We start from the raw sequence: 17,883 nt of genomic DNA on the forward strand, positions 1-17,883 counted from the left end.
AACAGGGTACTCATAAAACTCTTGTTCAGATAAAACAAAATCTGCCTCCCTGCCAGTGAGTCTATTTTAACGTCCATGGACCTTATAGGGCAGGGCAGAAGTGCCTTTCTGGGTTTCCAGCCTTTAGACCTTCCCGGGAGCAGAAAGCCTTGTCTTCCTCCCAAGGAGTGCCTGGTGGGTTTGACCCTAGAAGATGTGATAGATTTAAGAGTGCACTAAGTTTGCTTGCTTTTTAAATTTCTGAAATTCAATCAAATCCCTGGCAGTCAGATGATCCACTTCTGTGCTGCCTGGTCAACAGGTGCCATTAAGAGTGGGACGCGGTGCGACAGCACAGCCATGTCCTTGTCCTTCCAGTGGTCAAGAAACAGCTAACGAGGAAAATGGGCCAGGAAGCCTGGCATTACATAGCCAACATTCACCCACTATTATTTCCTTCCACTCGTTTCTCTTCCTTAAAACCATATCAAAGAGTGTATGTGTGTGTGTGTGGGGGGGGGGGGCAGTGGTTGTTATTCCCCCTCTCCTATTTCTTTCGAGCACAACCAATACATTTTTGTTTAATTACTAGAACAAGTAATTGAGGGAATGGTCGATGGATGTATTTAATTTGCAACATCAAGTAAAGATACCATATAGAAAGGATCCCGTCAGCTGTCAGGATTTAAAGAGGGCTCTGGCAGATTGAGTTATTGGTTCCAGTTCAGCACCACACGCTACAGCCATGCCCTTGGCCTTGTAACTTTCCATACCTCCCACTAGAGGCAGAATTACCCCCCTAGTTCTTGACTTTAGACTTGGTCATATGCCTAGCTTTGGCTGCTGAGATGCTAACAGAAGAGAGGCAAGCAGACACTGAACATGCGTTTACTCAGTTGTGCATGCCTGCTTATGCTTCTGTCATAGTGATGACACACAGTGATGACACACAGTGATGACACACAGCCCACTGGGCCAGAGGAGGAGGAGGAATGTGAGGAAAACGTAGGTCCAATGTGCAGCTTGGTGTCAATTCCAATGAAGCCCAAACTAGATCTCCCACCTACAGACGTCTCCCTCCCTCAAAACCGACTCTGAGTGGCCCTTAGGACATGGCAGAACTGTCCCTGTCTGCGAGTAACTCGTTATGGGAGTAGAAAGCCCTGTCCTTCATCTGACAGAGTTGCTGGTAGTTTCAAACTGCTGACCTTGCTCATTGCAGCTCAACACATAACTACTCCATGCCACAACTCCTCCTAGGGACATATAGGTTCAAAGAAATGATGGCTGTGTAAAGGAGGCTATGTGCTACACAGCTCTGTTATAACTGTTGTTGTTAGCTACCCGGAGTGAGTCTCGAACTGGTGGTGACTCTTGGACGTTGGAACAAAACTCTTCCCCATCCCGCGCCAGCCCCACGATTGCTTGCAGATGTTGTGGTCTAGAGGGTTGTTCTTGGCTGGGGGTCAGAAGCAGGTCCTCAGCCCCTGCTTTCTAGTCTGCCATAGTTCAGAAGCTCCATCGAAGCCTGCTCAGTGTCACAGCAGCACCCAGGCCTCCACAGGCATACTTGTGGCTGAAGCGCCTTGGCTGAGGATCAAACCTGTGCCTCCTGCATTAACGACAATAATTCTACCACTGCATCGCCACTGTCCTCTACTATGATGGTGATAGCGGAATAATACAAGGACTATTATGTAAAACAATTGAAATCACTACCTTTGATACCGGAAGTCCCTTTCCTTTAAGCTGGTCTATTTTACCTGCTTCTGTATATTTGAGCTCTTCCACCTTTTCCCTCCAAAGAGACACCATCTATACTACTCTCATTTCCCAACTGTCCTGAAAGGCCTGTGGTTTTATATTCAATGTATTTACAGACTTGTAAAGGATGTGTATAGTGTGACAATTTAATAATTCAGTAATGCTACATAGACAGAGAGCCTGGTGGCACAGTGGGTTAAGTTTTGGGCTGTTGATGGCAAGGTCAGTAGTTCAAACCCACAAATAGCTCTGAGGGCGAAAGAAGAGGCTGTGTGCTCCCATGAAGCATTGCAGTCCTGGACACCTTCAGGAGCTGTTCTATTCTGTCCTGTAGGGTTGCTATGAGTCAGAATCCTAGCACTCAATGGCAGACGGGTGGGTAATACATACATATAGTACCTATCCCCAGAAGGAAGCTAATCCCACACACATACTAACAGTTTCTCCAAGTAAGTTTCATGTTTTGCATAAATGTCTATGGATCTGTGTTTAAAAGGAGTCATCGGAGGTTGACTAAGATTTTCCAAAGGTAAACCACTGCCAACCTTATAAGGCATGAAATCCCTTTCGAGACATTTGAAAATGGAAAGAAAAGTGACGTTACATGGAATCAGAGGTTGTCTCTAAACTCAGTTAACGCTTGAATGACGAGGAAGAAAAACTAGTAAAAAATAAAGGCTAGAATAGGGAACTTACACGATGACTAAATTGCATACTAATAAACATATTCTTTAGCCAAATAAGCCAAAATCACGGCAAAAGTAGCTTTTGTCTTCTGTATTCTTTTTCTAGCCTATCTCGGTCAGCACTCTCAGTCAAGCCTGTCACAGGATTTGTGCTTCAGGTTACAAAAGCCACGCCCGTCATTTTTAGGCTTGATTCCCCTGCCCCCAAGTGTTAACTGACTTTTCTCCCTAAACCTCCCTCTTCCCTCCACAGGGGCTTTTATGCGGAAGCCGGCCGCTGTGAACGCTGCAGTTCCGCTTGCAGAGCCTGTGAAGGGCAGGCCTCCCACTGCCGGTCTTGCAGAGGAGAGTTCTTGTTGGAGCAGGGGGCGTGCCGGGAGACCTGCTCCCCGAGGCATGTGGCTGTGGAGGGCGTGTGCAGGCAGTGCCCAGAGAGGTGCCAGGACTGTATTCACGAAGACACGTGCAAAGGTACTCAGGGGCATTTCAGTCGAGTGTGGTTCCCACCACACTGCAGAAACGCTGCCTCACTTCCTTTAGCGCCAGGGCTTCATCTCCCTGAGCGTCGCTGTGGAAACGACGAGTGTCTCCCACGGATTCTGAAAGCTGAGGCACACCAGAGCCCTTTCCGCAAGAGGTCTTCTGCACACGTGCACTGAAGTCCTGAGGGGCCAAGGGTGCAGCTGTTCACTGAGAAGGCAGTGGTTCCATATAGATTTACCATCTTGGAAGCCTATGGGGCAGCTCTGCTCTGTCCTATAGGGTCATGATGAGTCCGAATTGACAGGACAGCAAGGACCTTTGGGTTCATCAAAGTCCCTGAGTCAGACAAACAGTAAGTCCTCAACTACTGGCTGAAAGAGTAACAGTTCAAATGTACTCAGCCGCACCTCAGAAGACAGCCCTGGGACCTGCTTTCTCTGATCACAGCCTGGAGACCCCGGTGGAGCCCAGTTGTTCTACTTTGCACACACAGATCACCACCAATCGGAATGGCCTCTCTGACATCTAATCACTAGGGGTCCCTGAGTGGTGCAGCGATGACGGGTGACGACAAAACATGGACAGTTCGACTCCCCACAGTGGCACATTGGAAAGCTGCCCTAGTGATCGACCTCCCCCAAACCCATCACTAAAACTCTCTGGAGTACAAGTCTACTCTGACGAACAAGGGCGGCCATGACTCAGAGCCTGCTGGCTGGCCTCTGGGTTGCTTTTGGTTTTACTGATCACTTAGTGTGCGCCGAGCACCTCCCAATAACTGGAGACTGGAGACCCATAGGAGAACCCACGGCCCCACCTTGTGCTGGCAAACGCTTACAGCAAGGCTGCCCTTCACTAGAAGAGGGTGCCTTTCGTTTCTCCTGTGGTTTTAACAGCTGGAAATTTGGGCTGCTGTAAGACGCTAACAATGACACCATCGGCTACCAATATTGGGTTTTTGTCTTTGTTTTTCTCTAGAATTATCTTACAAATAAGGCTGTCCAGTAGCCTTCCCAACCTGATAATTTGTGTGAGGCTGGAAAAAGACTGGGCTTTCTACTCCCATTACACGTACAGTCTTGGAAGCCCACGAGGGTTGCTATGAGTAAGCTCGATGGCAGTGGGTTTGGGGTTTGTTTGTCTGTTTGTTTGGCCCTATTTAGCGTGAACATTGGACCACTAACCACAAGGTTAGGTGCTTGAACCTACCAGCTGCTACTCGGGAGAAATGTGAAGCTGTCTGCTTCTGTAAAGATTTATAGTCTTGTAAACTCTGTATAGGGGTCCCTCTGAGCCAGCATGAACCCAATGGCCGTGAGTTTTAGTTTAGTTTGGGGTCCTAGCTAAAAGAGTCTTTTGGGGTGACCTAAAATGCTTTCTGTATTCTCCCTCAAATGAGCAAACGAACACAATAATCAAAGAAGCCCCCGTGCATGATTTCACATGCACTAGATCTTAGGGTCCTGCACCCAATCCAGTTAACACAGTCAAGTTGATTATCAGAGAGGGTAAATCAACAGTATTACTACAAAATCCTAGAATCCTTTCTTAAACAAAAAATATCAAAAGGTGAAGCTATTGTTTTTTCGCCTACCCTTCATCTCGATCTATATACTTCCGAGGGGGATGATTCCATCTTTTGAATCTTTCCCTAAAGAACTCCACACTGTTTGATTTAGACCACATCAAAACAGCAGCTCTGACACCCTCAAGTGACTCGGTCAGGTTCCTGCTGAACGAAGTCTGAAGGGGCGAGGTTAGGGCCATCGGATGACTCGGGTGAGGTTCCCAGGGAAATTCTGCCAGGACAGCCCTTCGTTGTCAAGATGGGAAACACGTTGCTGGCACAAGTGCACTGGTCTTTTTCTCACCAATGTAGTTCTCGATGTTCTTCAAACTTCTTCCTAATAAGTACCTATGATCATGCTATGTCCTTTGAAAGGACCTACAAGGTGACCTTTTGGAACCCCCTCCCCCGAAAACAAACAAAAACCAGACACTAAATTTCTGAGCTGACCTCTGTGCTTTATATTTCACTGTCTCAGAAGATCCTCTTGGAAACCACTGTTGTGATTGGACCTCTTCTTTGAAGTCATCCCGCCAAGATTAAGACAAGCATGTTACTGAGACAATTTGCCTGCAGCAATCCACTGATGGCAGAGACACATTTAGCCACATTCCGTTTGAAACAAACCTGTGCATATATGAACTAGAACCCTAGTAGTGATATTTTATACTTCCCCTTGTGTATTTATTGATTGATCTACTATCAGTTTACACAGAGCTTCCAAACTAAGGGCAGACTACAAAGAAGGAACAGCCTGTCCATTATGGACGAGTTAGTCACTGAAAACCTTCAAAAGAGCTGTCAAACACTGTCAGATATAGATGCCAGAAGATGAGCCCCTTGGGTCTGTTGTTTCTGGTGCTGTTAAATGGGTTCCAACGCACAGCGACCCTACCATGTACACGACAACGAAGCACCTCCGAATCCTACACTGTCCCCACAATTGTTCTTACATTTGAGCCCATTGTTGCAGCCACTGTGTCAATCCATCTTGTTGAGGGTCTTCTTTGTCTTTTGATGCCACTCTACCAAGCATGATGTCCTTTTCCAGGGACTGGTCTCTCCTGATACAAAGCCCAAAGCACTTCAGATGACTTCTCACCACCCTTGCCTCTAAGGAGCTACTTTTTTCCCATGACAAATCTGTTTGTTCTTTTGACAGTCCATAGTACGTTCAATATTCTTCAACACCATGGTGCAAAAGAACTGATTTTTCTTGTCTTTCTCATTCAGTGCCCTACTTCTATATGCATGTGATGCGTCAGGTATTCCTGTCCTAAAGTAGAGTCAACCATAACGGCATAAAGCCTTCAGGACTTTCATTTGCTGAAGGGGCACAACCCCAGGAGAGAACAAACAGCCACAAAAATCTCCTGCTAGTTAGAACGTAAAATGCACAAAGTATGAATAAAGGAAGATCAAGAGTTGTCGCCAATGAAATGGAACACATGAATATCTATCGTCAGCTGAAGTGGTCTAGTAGCCATTTTGAATCAGAAAACCCCATGGTTCACTGTGTCAAGAATGCATCTCATGCATCAACTAAAAGGACATTTGAAGATCTATCTTGAAGTACAATGCTATCTGGGACAGAATAATATATATCCTCATCTAAGGAAATTCAGTATATACAAACATGATTCAAATTTACTCATCAACCACCAAAGTCAGTAAGGCAGAAACTGAAGAGTTTTACCAACCTCTTCAGTCTGAAATTGATCAAGCATGCAACCAAGATGTATTTATAATTATTGGTGATTAGAATTGAAAAATCAGAACAGTAGTTAGAAAATCTGGTCTTGATGATACAAACAAATCTGAAAAATCGTGATAGAATTTCGCAAGATCAATGACTTCATGGAAAATACGTTTTTTCTTTTCTTTTTTAAAAATCATTTTATTAGGGGCTCATACAACTCTTATCACAATCCATACATCCATCCATTGTGTCAAGCACATTTGTACATTTGTTGCCCTCATCATTCTCAAAACATTTTCTTTCTACTTGAACCCTTGGTATGAGCTCCTCATCTTTTCCCCCTCCCTCTCCAACCCTCCCTTCCTCCCGAACCCTTGATAATGTATAAATTATTATTATTTTGTCATGTCTCACACTGTCCAATGTCTCCCTTCACCTACTTTTCTGTTGTCCATCTCCCAGGGAGGGGGTTATATGTAGATCGTTGTGATCGGTTCCCCCTTTTTATCAACAACACCAGTGTCACTACACATGTGGACTTCTCCAGATGGAAGACACAGAAATCAAATTGACTGCCTAGATGGGAAAGCATGCCGGAGAAGTTCAATATCAGCAGCTGAAACAAAGCCAACTCTGGATCAGACCATCAACTGCTCATGTGGATGTTCAAGTGGAAGCCAAAAAAAATGAAATCAAGTCCACAAGAGCCAAAACACAACCTTAAGCCTATCCCACCTGAATTTCCAGGACATCTCAAGAACAGATTTGGCACATTGTAGGCTAAGGACAGAGACCTGATGAACTGTGGATGAACATCAAATGTGAAAAAAGCAAAAAATCATTGAAAAGTCAGAAAAGTGATTGAACCATGGAATGGTATGATGTCTGTATTAACTCCTAGAAAAATGGTTTGAAGAAGACAAAGAAAGACAGGAAAGAAATAAAAGATCAAAGTGAATGTCAAAAGAGAACCCAGATTTTTGTCCCCAAGATCATTACAGGTGAGGAAACATGGTGCTATTCTTACCACCCCAAAGGCAAGCATCAATCAAGCCAGTGGAAGATGCCATCTTCTCCTCGCCCCCAAAAGCTGTTCGAGTGAAATAACGATTAAAATGATGCTCATTTGGTTTTTTGACATGAGGGGGATAGTGCATTTGGAGTTGATTCCACCAGGTCAGACTGCTAACCAAGTTTTCTATTGAGAGGTTCTGAAAAGATTGGGTGGTAAAGAAGGCCTGATCTGTTGCAGATGGGACTGGTTTTGCCGCCACGACAACGCACCTGCTCACGCAGTCATCTCAGTGTGCCAGTTTTTTGGCAAGAATAGCATGCCTCGCTTGCCCTACGCACCTAACTCACCTGACCTTGCTCTGGGAGACTTCTTTTTATTTCCTCGATAAAGAGGGGCATGAAAGGACAGCAACTTGATGATGTAGAAGAGGTGAAGAAAAAAATGAGGGAAGTGCTGTCAGCCATCCAAACAGATGAGTTTTAAAAGTGTTTCCAAGAATGGAATTGCAGATTTGACAAATGTGTTAAGTATAATGGAGTGTACTTTGAAGGTGATCGGGTTGTTTTGCAAAAAAAAATAAAATTAAATACATAGCTTTGAAAAAAAATCCCTGCTTTTTTTTTTTTGGTGTGTGTGTGTATGTGTGTGTGTGTGTACCCCCTAATACATAGAATTACTTACCAAAAAGAACTAGTGGACATCCAAACATTTCAAGAGGTAGCATATGATCAAGATCAATGGTACTGAAGGAAGAAGAAGACATTAGCCAAAAACAAGGCTCTAGGTAATAATGGAATACCCACTGAAATGTTTCAGCAAGCTGATGAAGTGCTGGAAGCACTCGCTCATCTAGCCAAGAAATGTGGAAGAGACCAACCTGTCCAATTGACTGGCAGGATCCATATTTGTAACCATTCCAAAGAAAGGTGACCCAACAGAATGTGAAAATTATAAAACAATATCATTACAAGTAAAATTTTGCTGAAGATCATCTGACAATGATTGCAACAGTACATTGACAGGGAGCTGTCAGAAATGCGTGCTGGATGCAGAAAAGGACACGGAACAAGAGATAGTATTGCTGACATTAGATGGATATTGGCTGAAAGCAGAAAATATCAGAAAGATGTTTAAATTGTGTTTTATTGACTACGCAAAGGCATTCAACATCATGGACCATAACAAACTATGGATAGTTTGTTATTGTTTGAGAATTACAGAACACTTAATTGTGCTCATGTGGACCCTCTATGTGAATCAAGATCAGGGGCAGTTAGGTGAACAGAACAAGGGACTACTCCAAGGTTTAAAATCAAGAACGGCATGTGTCAGGGTTGCAGCCACACTAACTCAATCATGATAAACTGAGAAAAGGTCAAGTTGTAAAAGGCTTTATATTTCTTGGATCCACAATCAGTGTTCACGGGAGCGATAGTCAAGAGGTCAAAGTACACGTTGCATGGAGTAAATCTGCTGCACAAGACCTCTTTAAAGTGTTGAAAAGTGAGGAGGGCGTTATTTGAGGACTAAGGGACGCCTGACCCAAGTCAGAGTATTTTCAATCACTTCATATGCCTATGAAAGTCGGACACTGAAAAAGAAGGGTCTATGCATGTAATTATGGTGCTGACAAGGACTATTGAAAGCACCGTGGATTGTCAAAAGAACAAACAAAATCCAAATTGGACGAAGTTCAGCCAGAATGCTCTTTAGAGGCAAGGACGATGAGACTTGGTCACGCGCACTTAGGACGTGTTGTCAGGAGGGACCAGTCCCGGGAAAAGGGCATCCTGCTTGGCAGAGTAGAGTGCCAGCAAATGGAAGACCACCTTCCACAGACGGATCGACACAGTGGCTGCCGCAATGGGCTTCAGCGTAACAATTGTCGGGATGGCGCAGGACCAGGCAGTGCTTCACTGTGGGGTGTATAGAGTTGCTATGAGTCAGAACTGACTTGAGGGCATCTTATAATACCACTAAGAGAAAGATGGGCCTTTCGACTATCATAAAGAGTTACAGCCTCGGAAACTCACAGGGGTTGCTATTCGTCCACATTAACTCGCTGGCAGTGAGAGACTGAGAACCACATCAACTAATAATACAATAACTAATTCCTCAATTGCTCTCTGTATTGAACAGAATGTGGAGGGTGCAATAAAAAAAATTACATTTATACATGCTTTTCAGGGTTTTCAAACAGGATCTCCAACATCGAATTCATCCCTTGTCTTCACCGCTCTGCCATTTGTGAGCACCTCCAGGCCTTAAACATAGCAACAACTGGTGAAGCCAGTGTGTGTGTGTGTGTGTGTGTGTGAGAGAGAGAGAGAGAGAAAACACAAAGTAAATGCTCACTGGAGAAGCACGGCGGTGAGGCGCAGTCCTAGCCCACTGTGAAGGAATGCATCCCTGTCTTGTCCTTCCACCCCTGAGATAACTGTTCCCTCCTTCTCTGCAGAGTGCATGCCCAACTTGGTCCTGTACAACGACAAGTGCCAGCAGTCCTGTCCCAGTGGCTTCTACGAGGACTCAGGCCAGTGCGTCCTCTGCCATGATGGCTGCCAGGAGTGCAGCGGCCCTGGTGCGGATGACTGTGACCGCTGTGCAGATTCATCCCTGGTTCTCTACAACGGGCAGTGCTTGGAAGCGTGTCCACCAGGAACTTACTTTGAAAGAGAGACTAGCGAGTGCAAAGGTAATCAACTTCCAGGCAGCCATGGAATCCCAACTTTCTGGAGCCATTGAGGCTGGATGAACCCCTGAAACCACTACTCTGAGACAAGTGTTCAACTTACACCAAAAGTATCCCCCTGACGTCTTCGCTAAAACCAAACAATAGTTTACTTTCATTAGTAAAGACTGTCTGCCTTGAGCGTCATACTTCTTTAAGAACTCCCTATAACAGGATCCAATTGATAACAAGGACTCAACTATTTTATCCATCTGTAGGGCACCCTTAAGGAGCTTTGATTTTATGTTCACAGGATTGGAGCAATTCAGATACGGCAGGTGAGAAAGGTTGCACCACTAGACAAACATGATCAGTGTGTCATTGAGTTGTACATGTCGAAATCATGGAATTGGTTTATGTTTTGCTGTCCATAGGACCCCTGGTGGCACAAGGATTAAGTGTGCACTGCTAACTGGATCCTCCCCACTGCTCCATGGGAGAAAAAAAGCAGCACTCTGCTCCTATAAACATTATAGCCTAGAAAACTCTATGCAGCGGTTCTGCTTGGACCTATAGGGTGGCTAAGTCAGAATCAATTTGAAGACACAAAACAGCTATAATTGCTGTGTCTATTCTCCACAACAACCTACTGTCCCATGGCCATCTAGTAAATTCTGATCAGTAGCAACCCTGTAGGACAGGATAGAACTACTCCCTAGGATTTGTGAGCCCTGATCCGCCAATCCTTCAGTGAGCAGCCATGTTCGTACTGTCCAGTGATTCCTATCCTTGGCATAGGGTCTTAGGAGTCCCTGGAAGAAAGGGGAACTCACTTTCCAGGGGAATTAGTTCCCTAGAGGGGTGGTCTGATCCTTTCTGTCTGCCTGCTGCCCCCACTATGCCAGAGTGCCACAGGACCTGCCGGACCTGCACGTCACCGGGGACATGCGAAGTATGTCAAGACGGCCTGAGGAAAAACAGCCACGGGAGCTGTGTGGCTTACGAGAAGTGTTCCCATGCGGAGTACTGGGACGAGGAGGCCCGTAGCTGCCAGCCCTGTCACAGCAAGTGCGTCCACTGCACAGGGCCCGCCGAGGACCAGTGTCTCACCTGCTGGAGAAACAGCCTTCTTCTCAGTGAGTTTCTTTCCCCGCCAGCTGGGAAACTACCTCATGCCCAGCACGGTACCCATTCGATATTGGCTTCTTTCCTTTTTTATTGTGGCTTTGTGAGATAAACGGCATGACCTGCACTGGGGTCACTTGCAGCCCCACAACAGGTGAGTCTGCAGCCCTTGGTGCAGCGGCTCCGATAGTCTTTGGCTGTCCACCTGTGCCAATGCCAAATGGAGCTGCGGAGACAAACTGGCCTCTGGTCTATAGCCAACCAGGTGTTCATACTAATCACTCAGGAGGAGCTGGCTTCCATCCTGCAAGGTGACGCAGAAACTGAGCAGGTAGCTGCCTGGAAGCCACACAGACTAAACCACGATGCAAGAAGGTCTCTTATTATTTTTACCTTCTAACAAATCTAACTTCACCTTCTAGTTTTAGTGTTGCTAAAGAAGAAAAAACAACCACCCCTGTCCTCATCGGGGCTTGGTGCATGGAAGATTGGGTGGTTGGGGGCTGAGTGGCTCAACTCCAGTCTTGTGACTTTATGGAGAGAGGATTTGGGATGGCTGTCTAATTTATTAAAAGCACGGTTCACACAGGGTCTCCTTGTTCCATTGCCTCGGGCATGGTAGAAATGTTCTGTCTCTGTTCCTGCATGCATCGAAAGAACTGAAGCATTCATTTTGTTATGTTTCTCTTCAATGTAATTTAAAGTTAAAGAGCCCCATAGTGTAGACAACACAGCTGGATTTGGGCCCAAAATCTTACCCTAGAGGGAATGCATTCAAATTTGAAGTGTGGTATCATGTCATCATAGATGAGGGGGTACCTCCCCCTCCCCCCAAATGGAGAAAAGCCCCACCGGGCAGTGCTTTAGTACACATTTTTCCCACTAGGTGAGCATCAAGCAATTCACTCTGAGTCAGTGCACCCAGCGGCATCACCTGGGAATAGTCTCTCTGGTTGCAGTGAATTTCTTCATAAAAGCAGTTTCACACAAACCTCATTTTTGGTGATGGCCAATTAAGAGAACAGTGTGTGGCTGTGAGATTTTGTTTCCTGCTTGGGAAAATGCCGCAAAAACTGTTAAGATGTTGAACACACAACAAGAACAGTGCTATGGGAAAAACTCAAGTGTACAAGTGGTTTTCTCATTGAAAAAAAAAAAAGGTAAAATGTCAATTGATGAAAAACCTCATTCCGGACATCCATTAACTTCCTGAATGGATGAAAATGGCAACTCATAGTGCATTTGGAGTTCGTTCCACCAGGTCAGACAGTTAATAAGGCTTTCTATTTAGAGGTTCTGAAAAGATTGCATAATAGTGTGCGACAAAAAAGGCCTGATTTGTGGCAGGCAGACAGGGAACTGGCTTTGCCATGACAAAACACCTGCTCATGCAGCCATCTCAGTGTGACACTTTTTGGCAAAAACAGCATGCCTCTCTTGCCCCACGCACCTTGCTCACCTGACCTTGGCTCCATGAGACCTCTTTTTGTTTCCACCAATGAAGAGGGACATGAAAGGACAGTGATTTGAATATGCAGAAGAGGTGAAAAATTAGGGAGGTGCTGTCAGCCATCCAAACAGATGAGTATGAAAAATGTTTCAGATTTGACAAATGTATTATGTGTAATGGAGAGTACTTTGAAGGTGATAAGGTAGTTTTCTAAAAAAAAAAAAATTAAATACAAAGCTCTGGGGGGAGATCTGTTTGGAGGGGAGGGGGATACCTCCTGGCTTGGTAGACCCTGGGTCAACTTCCAGGTCAACTTTCTAGACTGTAGTTCTGTTTTGTTCATCATCTCTGTGGTCAATTCTACTTCTCAGATGTTCATTTTAACTTCTCCAGCATATCCATCCTCCCAGGGGAACATTGTCTCATCCTCCTGTACCCCTTGCTCCTGATACACAGTGGGGAGCATGGCATGGGGGACACATGGTATGCTTGAGGCCAAGACAGACTCTTTTGCAGACATGACATGTGTGGAGGACTGCCCTGAGGGTTACTATGCGGATGAGGACAACCACCGGTGTGCCCCATGCCACCGCTCCTGTCGGACATGTGAAGGGGGCCACAGCATGCAGTGTCGGTCCTGCCAACCTGGCTGGTTCCAGCTGGGGAAGGAATGCCTGGACGCGTGCAGGGAAGGGTAAGGTGCTCCACCCATCCCCCCTCGCTCCCCTTTCAGCCTTCTGCCACCCCAGACATCACTATTCGCCAAGTTTACAGGTGCAGAAACTTAGACTCAGAGCACATATAGCACCGATTTGAAGTCTCTTTTCACGTAAGGAGCTAACATGAGGGTCCAGCTCAGGCTCAAAGGTCCCTGGAGGATGTCAGAGTCGCAGGAGAGAAATAGGAGAGGCCAAGCGGTCCAGGGCCACAACACAAATAAGCAATTGTTAAGTCAAACTCACAACCTAGGGCCGAACTTCACAAATAATTCAAAGCAAACAGTCCCAAGGCACGGGGAAAACACCCCTCCCTGGAGACGCCAAGACCGTCACGTGGCCTCTTTCCTTTTTTGTTAGGGTTCTTCTGATGTGGCTCTGACACGTGAGCCTCACGTTGTGCATACGGGGACAGCTTCAATTACATGTCTCCATTTATAGCCCATTCATTCTACAACCAGTCTTGCTCCCTAAATCCACAAAGTCCAACTTTATTTATAATACTCAATCTAGACAGACCAGGTATGCCCTTCTAAAATCTTTCCAGAGATAGGGCTCTCTATCAATTTTCTGCTAGAAAAAAATTATCCATGTGTTTTTTCAGGTCTGGTTATGAACACATTTGGAAGGGGGTTTAACTGAGTTCTTCCACACCGCCTCCCCCAGACATCCCCAGACAAAGAAGGATAGGTACCAGTCCTCCTGTCCACAATTCCTTCCAGCCAGTCGTTTAGGGCCTTGAGTGTTTCCAGAGCCAAACTGAAAGGCTCTTTGAAACACCTTGGTGTGACTTTTGGCGTCTTTAATGGTTTTCTACCAATTTGACCCTTCTACTTGTCTTTATTCCAGCATTCACTGCCTGAAGTACTCAGGTGTAGGGGTGTGTGTGTGTGTGTGTGTGTGTGTGTGTGTGTGTGCTTACTCAATGCATTCAATGACTTGTGCCTTCAACAAATGTTAATAGTCAGCACCTTGCATGTATCAGAAAGTCAAAGTATGATTCAAAGGGAAAGAAGAGCAAGAGGTAGCTTAAAAGAAAACACCTCTTCCCAAGAAAATTATAAGCTCCTAAGAGAAAAATAGCATTTTCTGTCTCATACACGCTACTGTAACAACCAGTACAAAGCCACTTGTTAGCAACCCTCTAAAAATGCCAGTCGTAACGATCAATGAAGGAGGTCTGGTGGCGCAGCTGTTAAACACTCAGCCGCTTGGGCGCCTCCGTGTCTCTGCAAGGAGAGTGTGGCAGTCTCCCTAGATAAAGACGACAACCTTGGAAGCAGCTCTGCTCTGTCTCAGCGTGGGGTCAGACTCAACAGTAACTGGTTTTCAGATGAACACACAGGATGGGATGGCACTGTCCTGCAAGTCTCACCCTATAACCATGCCCTGGAGAGATCCGGATTCCATACAAAGGATCACCAGCTTCCTCAAAACAAACCCTTAAACTCCTCCAAGCACATTAAAAAAAAAGTACAATAACACACGTGATAGAATCCTCCATCTAAACAGACTGTCAACATGAAATCGATGATGCAATTGTTCCATCTCCCAGTTGACCAGTTCCAGGTTGCCACGGAGCCAGAAGGGTCCAGGTTGTTATAAATCTCCTTAGTGGATTACAAATGGGGTATTGATGAGATATGAACAGAGACCATGTAACTGGAATTGATGCCTGTATAAGATCAATGTCCCGCCAGCACTGTTTAAACCTCATATGTGAAAGGGCTTTCAATGAAAAGGTGGATGTGCAATTCTCTCCTTTCTGGAACAGCATATATAATTATTTTCATGTTTACCCTCAGAGACGGTTCTTTACAACCCCTGTGATTTCAAGACGGTGAGGTTCAAAAGATTTCATAGTCATATGTAAGCGTCATAAAAGTAGGAGTCAGTTAGCTCTTTATTGTCTTTCATCATTACTCTGGTAATTTTTAAGCCTACTTGGTATTGATAAACTTTCTTTGCTCCTAGAATGGTTTACACCTTTGTAACACTTTATATTAGTCAAGAATTTTTGCATGCTCCTTTTTAATGGATTAAATATTATCACTAAAAATATATCTATAACCATTCATTAATTATAATTTCATATTTAAGTTATATTACTATATATTTCTTATACTTTCTATTATAATATATCGTATCCATTATCTATTATAATAGGTGATTCTATTATACAATTTGATATGCCATGCCAACATAACAAAATGAAGCATAACAACATACTATAACATAATGCTTGACTGCTAACCACAAGGTCAGCAGTGGAAAACCATGTCACTCCCAGGAGAAAGGAGGCGTTCTGCTTCCGTGAAGAGTCTCAGAAACCCACAGGGGCCGTTCCGCCCGTCCTAAGGGCCGCTAGGGGTTAGAGCCGACTTGGTGGCGGTTAGTTTGACTTTTGGTAGCATAATCTATAATCACTCTATAGTATGTTACATATAGCCATATAATTAATTATTTGTTATATAATTTTACACATTAAGCATAGCTTAATGAACATTATAATGTATACTCCTTAAATTTTACAGATAATAATAACTTTCCCAACAGTCCCGTGAGGTTGATATCATGGCCTCCATTTGACAGCGTAGGGAACGGAGACGCAGAGGAGTTAAGTGCCTTGACTCCAGTCACATAGCTACTAATAGTAATGGTGGAGCCAGAGCTGAAAACTGGCTCTTGGCAGTTCAGTTTGACATATTTCTGCTTCGTGTTTCCCCCCTGCTTTCTTCCTCATTGAAGCGGCATGCTGTCTGTCTGTGGCTGATGCTTTCTTTTGTTCTCTTGTCAACACCATCGCTTGCTCGCTCTCTCTTTAGGCGGAGAGTGGGGGTTTTAACAAACAGAAATGTGATCTTTCTGCGGAGGCTAGAAAGCTGAAAATAGGGTGCCACCTCCCGGGGTAGGCTTTCTCTCACTGTCAGCTAAAGGGGGGGTCATTGTTTTCTTTTTACGTCTGTGGCCTTCGAGATTTCCACGAGTCTTTTTTTTTTAAGGGGACACCGTGCAGTCACTTTGAGGAGTCTGGGTGTGGCTTTTATCGTATATTTTAGTATTTATTAGGAATTGGGTGAAGGTGCAGATGTTTTCCATTCAACAATTCATTGTGACTCCCACCATGTAGCCTCACAGAGTCCACAAGCGCCGTGTCCCCTGCCTCCAATCCATCTTCTTTCCCTTGTGAAGTTTGTCCTTGTGTAAGTACTGCCCCTAGCTCTGAAATGGTCAACGGTTCTAAGGTGTGCATATGCCCCTAGTGTTACTGTTCCCCTTAGAGACCTGTCTACTGTTTGGTTGAAAATTGAGCCATGGGGACGAGCACAATTCCTAAAAAATGACAAAAGCTATGGTCTCCGTGGTTCCACCAGTCTCTCTTTGACCAGTTAGCCTGGCCTATTTTATGGAGAACCACACAGGTGTATGTTTAACATGACTGGCCGTACACGTTGAAGTTTGAGTTTGGAAGTGGAGAAAGAAATGAAAGAAGAAAGTGAAGGCATCATTACGTGTGATAGAGTCCCTGAGTGGCACGGGCTGCTAAGCACTCAACTCCTAACAGAAAAGTTGGCAGTTTGAATTTTCTCAGAGGCGCCTCAAAAGGCAGTTTAGAAGGTCACTGGCTTGTGAAAGTTCTATGGGACACAATTCTATTCTGCAACACAGGGGTTACCTGACTGGGAATCAACTGGACTGCAGTTGGCTTAGTTCTACAACAAGTGGTAGGTACTCAGTCCTGATGGGAATGTAATCTAAACAACTCCTTGAACAGAACACCACAGGGGAGGTAGGATAATGCTCAATTTACACACAACCAAGAATCAGTATACGAGGAGATACCCCCACCCCTGCCAAAAAACCCCAAACAAACCAGAAATGTGCTGGGCAGAGCAGAGCTTTGGCTGTACATTTTCCCCACTAAGCAAGCATGGAGCAACTCACTCTGAGTTAGTGCACCCAGGGACACCACCTGGGAACATTCTCTCAGGTCACAGTGAATTTTTTCTTAAAAGCAGTTTTGCTCGAACCTCACTTTTTTTTTTTGGTGAGGGCCGATTTAAGAGAACAGCACGTGGCTGTGAGATTCTGTTTCCTGCTCGGGAAAAATGCTGCAGAAACGGTTGTGATGTTGCACACAGCTTACAAGGACAACGCTATGGGAAAAATTTAAGTGCACAAGTGGTTTCCCCATTTCAAAAAAGGTGAAATGTCGATTGATGACAAACCTTGTTCTGAACATCCATCAACTTCCAAATGGACAAAAATGTCGACTAGTAGTGCATTTGGAGTTCATTCCACCAGTCAGACTGTGAATTAAACTTTCATTTAGAGGTTCTGAAAAGATGGCGTAATAGTGTGCAACACAGAAGGTCTGATTTGTGACAGGTGAGGGACTGGTTTTGCCACCACAACAATGCACCTGTTCACACAGCCATCTCAGTGCACTAGTTTTTAGCAAAAAACAGCAGGCCTCTCCTGTCCCATGCACTTTACTCACCTGGCCTCACTCCGTGTGACTTCTTTTTGTTTCCTCAAATGCAGAGGGACATGAAAGGACAGTGATTGGATGACTTAGGTGACGAAAAAGAAACAAGGGAGGTTCTCTCAGCCATCCAAACAGATGAGTTTGAGAACTGTTTCCAAGAATGGGATCACAGATTTGACAAATGTATTAAGTGTAATGGAGAATACTTAGAAGGTGATAAGGCTGTTTTGCAAAACAAT

The 17,883-nt window shown here is 44.9% G+C and overlaps 1 protein-coding gene across 1 annotated transcript in view; it reads left to right on the forward strand.

The window, feature by feature from the left end:
* The window catches only part of PCSK5 (proprotein convertase subtilisin/kexin type 5), a 525,106-nt gene that overhangs the window by 479,154 nt on the left and 28,069 nt on the right, over positions 1 to 17,883 (forward strand). The window contains exons 37-40 of the mRNA XM_045288529.1: positions 2,683 to 2,900; positions 9,652 to 9,888; positions 10,770 to 11,000; positions 12,956 to 13,133. Of these exons, the coding sequence (XP_045144464.1) occupies positions 2,683 to 2,900; positions 9,652 to 9,888; positions 10,770 to 11,000; positions 12,956 to 13,133 (864 nt within the window). The remainder of the gene's footprint in view (positions 1 to 2,682; positions 2,901 to 9,651; positions 9,889 to 10,769; positions 11,001 to 12,955; positions 13,134 to 17,883) is intronic.

The sequence above is a fragment of the Echinops telfairi genome, unplaced genomic scaffold (genome assembly GCF_000313985.2).
Source record: "Echinops telfairi isolate 266 unplaced genomic scaffold, ASM31398v2 ScPeMD7_22;HRSCAF=79, whole genome shotgun sequence".
NCBI lineage: Eukaryota > Metazoa > Chordata > Mammalia > Afrosoricida > Tenrecidae > Echinops > Echinops telfairi.